Here is a 7,834-nt window from a genome sequence, read left to right on the forward strand (position 1 = left end):
CACACACACACACACAAACAAAACCGCACCTACACAGAATGCATCTCTTTCTTATCCTGCTACTGTATGTTATTATCACTACTCCACCTATATATATTCATGTTGATATTGGCTTATCAAACATTATTATGTAAGCTAAGTAAATGTCATCAGGTACCATCTCCTGAAACTAGATCCTTCCTCTATCCTGATGCTTTTCATAGTACAGCCAGCCATGTAGGTATTGAACAAATCCCAGACATACTGAATCAACCATGTACATCATGAGCAAATCTTCCCTTCGTTGTCACTACTATTCTTTCATTATGTAAGAAAGACACTGGTGACCAATGCCCAGAAAGCAATATTGATCGCCTGTGTGTAAACTCCTGTGAGAGTCCATCCCCCTTCTTTAACCAGATGCAACACCTTGTGTTCTGAACAGCTTGTTCCCCACATCACCACAGCCAGCCATGATATTACACTGTCATCACAGACTAACACCTCTGGGCCACCAAGCGCAGCCAGCGGCGCAATAGTGCATCAGTAGAAAGAAAATCTACCAACCCAGGCTAAGACCTGTGGCTGTGCTACTCTGCTGCTTGTCTGTCATCTGCTCAGCTGTGTGAGACCTAAAGTAAGGAAACTTTATCGATAAGAATGGAGGGTTATGAGGAAAAAAGTAAATACACTACGCTCCCATGCTGATACTGTCTTGCTACTTGGTTTAATAAACTGAAGAAGTTGAGAGATAGAGTTGAATTGCTTGGGGGCCTTGAGCGCTAGTTTCAGATTAGTTTATGTGTAGAGAGGAGAGGACCCAGGACAGGTCCAGACCAGGGGTCAGAGAGTCCAGAGCAGAGATCACTGAATCACTAGCTGGGAGCTTATGAAACACAGCAAACAACAGCACATCAGGAAATGTACAGTAAAGTTACTCAACTAGATGTTTGTTACCACAGAAAAGCTGTCTATGATGCAACACTGCAATAGAAAAGACACACGTCTGTCAATGGCTTTATGTGACAATGCCTCTACACATTTTCTGTTATGATTGAGCAGATGCACGTTATTCTAGGCCCAGAGTATTCCCATCCCTACGCATCTCCACTTACCATTACTAGTAGCTATCTAGTAGTAGCTATATACTAGTAGCTAAGTCTGTGGATGTTGAATCATGCACCTGGAATATAGTACACATGAGTTTGTGTGTATTCAAATGTCAATTCAAATGAATCCTAGTCTGCAGTTAACAGGAACCCCATCTAAACTCCTCAATATTTCTTCAATTCTTACTAAATTTAAGGATTGTCATAAAATAGACCTCTAGCATAAAACTTTAAATTACTGGCAAGAAGACGTGTGCACCCAATAATGTATGTATAGAAAGTAAGAGACTCTGTGCCAGTGAGATGGTTTTCGACATTGTTTTTGATACATAAAGTTGAAGTTAAAATGCTGTCTTCTAATTCTAATTTACGATGATAAATTATTTTCTGTGACATTTGTACATGAAAATAGATTTTTCATTTGTACATGATCATATAATTTTATCTATTAATAATTTTTACATGCATCTATAATACAAAAGAAAAAACATGACAGACAAGCATGTAATCAGTTAAACCAACTGCACATTTGTCACTGCAGCCTGAACTGGCCAAGAGGGACCAGGGTGTTGAACATCAACACTTTCTGAAAATCAATCCTCAAATAATGCACCAAAGTGTAAGCACAACTTTTGAGGTAGTACAATAGAATACGGTCCAAGTACACTTTATTCTAAATCACATATACAGAGTGTCAGGCCAATAAAATCGTGGCATGAAACGTGCTCACAATTTACCTAATTACCCCACAGACCCCATTACTGCCCATTTCCATTCTGGAGCGGGAACAGTTCTGCTCAGTAAAGTAATGGCAGCACTAATAAGGTGCAAGTCTCTACTTAAAAAGCCCTTTCAGCCCAGGTAATGGATTCAGGGGTATCATAGCAACAAGTGACAATCAAAGTCTGCACACAGCGAGCATGTGAAAGAGATCTGAATGTGATCATATTAAAACATTTTCCCATGTGAGTTATTGTGTCTGACAGTTTGGTACAGAGCAGAAAGCCTCCCACACGGTTAACACTTGGAGGCCTGAGTAGCGCCGTGAAAGCCGTGGCACATCAGACGGGTACAGAGGCAGAGATGAAAGAACATTTCCCCCAAGGTCCTCAGTCCCTGACATGTGAGCACAGTTTCAGACAGTTTCTGACATGTGAGCACAGTTTCAGGACATCCATTTGTGGTGTTTTCCTGATGATGCGACGTCCCTCTGTGATCACTCTGTCATGAATGCAAAGCAATCCAGCCTACTCTGATGTGATGAAGACCTGAAATCGGCATACATAAAGCATATTTGTTAAAAAGAAATAATGAATTCACATGGCAAAGATATCTCAGAGGAAGTTTCCTAACTTTTAACTACAAAATTAGATTTTGCACTTTTCCCTTTTACACACAGCACTGTACTGTAAGCATCCACATTTCTACTTTCATATGGTTTGACTGAATATCCCCTTGTGGAAGGTGTTAATTTATATTCAACAGCACAGTCTTCCACAGATCAGATGACATTTTATCTTAGGCAACAAGAGAAAAATATTGGCACATTTATCTTGACTGGGCAGCCCAGAGAGGGCTGCTTTAAATGTATTGACCTTTGCATGATGGCCACCAAAATGACTGCAAGAGCCGTTATTTCATGCAAACAAAGCTGATTGGGCCCACATGGAGGGTTTAAACGGAAAAGGTTAGCTCTCTCCTTTGGGGACTGAGAAGAGTTGCTTTGCATAGACACTGCTGACCTCCAACAGACAAGGTGGTGAACAAAGATGACACAAGGAGTCTTGGGTAACGCTCCATGAAATGGTAAAGCTTAGGATAAATTATGATTGTACGTTTGTTTGGTTGTACAAAATGTTGTTTTTGAGTAAACAAAGAGGCATCTTTGTGGCTGCAGCCAGAGCTGAAATGCAGCTTCGCACATTAAAAAACATGATATGTGTGCTGCCTTGTACGATTAAAGCTTTCTGTGTTGTTCCCCAGATGGTCTGAGAGTCAATATTAAAACATATGCACATTTAATTAATTGACTGCTGGTTTTGATTGCTCTCGGCAGTGAGTGAATAGCAAAACACAACATAAAACACCAGTGCGAGATGAAAGTAAGAAAAATATTCCAACAGCTCTCCAACAACACTTAATGCAGAAAAGAGGATAACAGTCTGTATGAAAGTGTACAGTGTTAACATAGAAAATTAACTCATCTCATAGTCTGCATTATACACACACTTTCCATGAACACTAATAATAATGTCATCTTAAAAAGTTATTGAAGAGTTGATCCTATTTGCAGGCAGTCAAGGATGTGCAACAATTCTCTGCTGGAAATGGATTCTGCATTCTACACCAAGAGCTTTCAGTACAATCATTTCTGTCACCTCTTTTTTTTTTCTCTTCTGCGTAATTTGCATAGGTTTCTCCGATTGGCTGACATAAGTTCACTCAGGGAGATCCTGCACTGTCCTGATTGGCTGAGAGCAGAAGGGGGCATGGAGTAGCTGCGATTGAGAGAGACCATAAATACAGAGTGCAGCCTGACAGACACTCTCACATGCATCTGCTATCATCTCTGTGCTCCACTTCAACACCACCACTTTCACCTCCATCACTGCCATCAAAAAAGCTTCTCAAACTTACATTCAACAATTTTCAAACCAGGATCCACTGATAGAGTCTGGTGAAGGAGAAGAGAAGGGGACAGAAGAGAGAATAAGAAAGTGCAAAGAAGACAAAAAGAGCAGCAGAAACCCAACATGTCTCTAGAAGTGAAGGAGAAGACAGAGGTGCGTCTGGTGTTCCTGGGAGCAGCTGGAGTGGGGAAGACGGCCCTGATCCGACGCTTCCTGCAGGACACCTTCGAGCCCAAGCACCGACGCACGGTGGAGGAGCTCCACAGCAAGGAGTATGAGGTGGGGGGCGTCAAAGTCACCATCCACATCATGGACACCAGTGGCAGCTACTCCTTCCCGGCCATGCGCAAGCTCTCCATCCAGAACAGTGACGCGTTCGCCCTGGTCTACGCCGTGGATGACCCCGAGTCCCTGGAGGCCGTCAAGAGCCTGCGAGAGGAGATCCTGGAGGTCAAAGAGGACAAGTACACGCCCATCGTGGTGGTGGGCAACAAGATCGACCGGCAGGGCGAGCGGCAGGTGTCCAGCGAGGACGTGCTGTCCACGGTGGAGCTGGACTGGAACAACAGCTTCCTGGAGGCCTCGGCCAAAGAGAACGCCAACGTGATGGAGGTGTTCCGGGAGCTGCTCCAGCAGGCCAACCTGCCCAGCCGGCTCAGCCCGGCGCTGCGCAGACGCAGGGAGACCTTCCCCAAGGACAGCAACAACCGACCCCCCATGAACAAGACCAACAGCTGCCTCATCTCCTAATGCTGCGGGACTGCTTGGAGGGCTCAGACACAAAAAGAGACGGTGAAGAAGAGAGAAAATTGCCCAAAAGAGACTGAAAAAGGGCTTTGTTGGGTAGAGGATGCTGGCTTGGACAGAGACAGATCCAGCTCCAGATCCAGTGTTAAATATGTTAATGATAAAACTGACTGCTGCTTCTAATGAAACACTAACTGGGCTAGAATTGATGGCTTCAATTCCTCATCAGCTTCATTCAGTGTAAGCATTGTAACTAACCTCATCACTGCATTCCCAGAGATGCTGTGATGAGGATGGTGCACCTAGTGATGAAGACTGTTGAACAACTGTGTTGGACACTGAAAGAACGAAACAGTGCAAGGACACTACTTGATGTGAATGCCATTATGTGTAACTGAAAAAAAAACTAACAGATTGTGACAAAGTGTATAAGCAGCATTATGTTTCCTGCGCTCTGTTTTCACTCATATCCATATGTGATGTGACTGTATGGCTTTGGTGTTGAAAAAAGTGCAATAACTGTGAAGATACTGACACTCATGGGTGTTTGTGCAAAAGACTGTTGATGCATATATGGTGTTTTTATGAGTTTTTTTTATAAGTGAACAATATGTCACTGAAAGAATTTAACTGGGAAAGATATTTAGATTTGCGATAGCCACACAGAAAACATTATGTTCTGAATTCTAGTGCAACCCATCCTGCAACTGTAAACTGTCGCTTTGCAATACTCATTATGCATTTTGAGTTTTTATGTAAATAATTATTTTGCACTTACATTTCTGTTTCTTTGTTTGACTCATTGCTTGTTTTTTTTTTGTTTGTTTGTTGTTTTGGAAGTTGTGTCTTTTTCAAAGCTGTATATTTCTGTACCATTCTTTGAGCATTTGGAGGACTTACAAGAATTTCTATTCACCATAGAAGTGTAAAGATCAAGGTGATGCTTGGTTTACAAGATAAATAAAACACTCTTCCTAGGAATCAGATGACCTCATCTCTTCCACTGAAGTTTACTGGAGAAACTCAGTAAACAATAACGTCTGAGAGTACTTATCTCACTAATCACCCACTCTGCACACATGAATTTCCATATTTTAAAGAGCATTTTTTGCATTATTTGATAGTTGACAGTAGAGAGTGACAGGAAGGATGGGAGAGAAAGGGAGGATGATATGTTCCCAAGCTGGGTTCAAAACCAGGACACTGCGCTCAGCCACCAGGGCACCGTGTAAACATTGATTTAGTGATGTTTCCAAATCATTACATTGCCAGTGTGGAAATGTCTGCAGTGATGTGGGAAAATATTCAGTCATTCAGGGTATATGCAGGAATCCTGAAGTTAAATTCAATACCTTTTAAGACCTTTTTTAAGACCTTTTCAATATATTTTAAGACCTCAACGGCACTTCGAGCTGTAACCGGTTACATCAGCGACACCTTTAACTTACATTTTCTCTACATTGATTTTGAGATTGCAAAACTAAACAGTCTTAGTTTGCGATAACTTCTATGGACCACTGTATCAATACAACAGAATTCAGATAGGCCGGGAGGGAACAAAGCTCAAGAGAATAAATTGAGTGACTAACCCAAAGGCAAGGGCACGCACACACACACACACAACACGGTCATTAACAAAAATCTCTGTGGTCTTTGCATGCTTTGCTCTCTTTCCCATTCACTTTCCATAGTACTTTCCACTTAGTGACAGCCTACACAGAAGAATCCCAAATTCGCCCGGTTAACTTCCGGGTTATGCATTACTGTTTGGTCTGTCCGGTTGTAGTTTGTTGTAGTAGTTGTGAGGAGCAAAACAAATAAATTCACGCAAACTTTTAGCACACAAACTCTTTGGACAAATAGGCTATTCACATTGAAAAAATTGCTACAAAATGTAATACCTCATAAAATGGCGATTAAGACTTTTTAATACTTTTTAAGGGCCTTAATTTTTGCTAAATTTATTTATTACCTTTTAATACTTTTTAAGACCCCGCGGACACCCTGTCGTTACAGTAAAGTCTCTTTTCACTCAGCCCTGACTACCACTACAACCTGAGATAAAGCTACAGTGACATGGGCTGGCAGAATAACACAATACTTTAAAATCCCTCTCACATGACACATTTTCACTATTAGATTGAAGGATTTTTCTAAGATGATGAAAAGCTGCCTTAGTTCTGTCGTGATTATTTATGTCAGACTGGGAAATATATGAAATTGATTAAGCCAAAGTAATCTTACACATGATGAGGTAGTGATCAATTATGCTAACAATATGTGCAAACAAATGGAATGTGTTGTATTCATGTGTACAGCTTGGCCCTAATACTGCCAGAGTTAGTGGTGCCATCCATGTTAAAATAGCATGCACTCATAGTAATGTGAGGTGCTTTGGTTAAAACTGTCCTCTAAATGGAATGCAAAGAAGTCACCTGTCTGACTTCTTTGTTGCCTGGGCAACTATTCAGCTGGTAGGGATTTAGGAAACAAAGACTTTTTAGTTGATTAGTCAGTGTTAAAGTTTATTCAAAGAATAGTGCATGTGTTATTTCTTTAACATTTTAAGTACATCTCTGGCAGATTTATAAAATAAATGGCTTATTAGACTACTTTTGATAAAATCCTATAACCATAATTCGACTTCAAGTTTCTTTAGTCGAGGACAGTCCTTGTCTGACCTCAAATACCTAGTTCTATGAATTCAAGAATATAGCAGTACTGCAACAGCACATTTCTTGATCATTTGGTTGACTTGTCCACATTTAAAAAGCACATATGATTGGACTACCATAGAAAATGGACTTCTATAATCTATCTCAACATCACTTTAAACTTGTACACTGTTCTGTCTTGTATTGCCCTCTAGTGGTCACACACACTACTTTTCAATAATGCAGCAGATGATATGCTGCAACACATGTACAGTGCTTGATGAATACTCACTGCAAGTGAATATGAGGAAGCAAGATTTTTCAAACAGCATTTGAGGGGCTTCAACAGAAATGAGATGCAAGAGAACCAATAAATCCACCAGAAAAAAATACAGTTTGTCATTTCTGAACCAAACACCATATCAATCTGTTTCTCCAATGATGGTTATTACAGATGAGGTAAAGTCAAAAAAGAAAAAATTTAACAAGTCATCAGACTATGTCAACGTGTAATGTATAATTAGCTATAACAATTAATTGATTCTGAAATTGTAATTGAGATCTCCCCCTCTAAATAAACAACATCAGCCCCTGCCTCCACAAAGCCCGCCTCCACAGTGTCAGTTATACAACCTGGTTATGTCAACCGCTCACATTTAGCACTCACCCTAACTGTGTCAACAGCTATCAAAAGAAAACGTGTCTGCACAGTGTC

The 7,834-nt window shown here is 40.9% G+C and overlaps 1 protein-coding gene across 1 annotated transcript; it reads left to right on the top strand.

Annotated features, from left to right (window-relative positions):
* The first annotated feature begins 3,776 nt into the window (after positions 1–3,776).
* On the top strand, positions 3,777–5,424 carry rasd4 (rasd family member 4). The gene has a single exon (XM_071518731.1). The coding sequence runs from the start codon at positions 3,842–3,844 to the stop codon at positions 4,466–4,468; it is 627 nt and encodes a 208-aa protein (XP_071374832.1). The 5' UTR covers positions 3,777–3,841; the 3' UTR covers positions 4,469–5,424.
* The last annotated feature ends 2,410 nt before the right edge of the window (positions 5,425–7,834 follow it).

The sequence above is a fragment of the Centroberyx affinis genome, unplaced genomic scaffold, assembly GCF_046629955.1.
Source record: "Centroberyx affinis isolate AG114_WGS23_722 - 3 ecotype Tasmania unplaced genomic scaffold, CSIRO-AGI_Caff_v1 ptg000623l_1, whole genome shotgun sequence".
In the NCBI taxonomy this organism is placed as follows: Eukaryota; Metazoa; Chordata; class Actinopteri; order Beryciformes; family Berycidae; genus Centroberyx; species Centroberyx affinis.

Coding starts and splice junctions, on each gene's coding strand:
- rasd4 (XM_071518731.1), top strand. CDS start 3,842: ATGTCTCTAGAAGTGAAGGAGAAGACAGAGGTGCGTCTGGTGTTCCTG.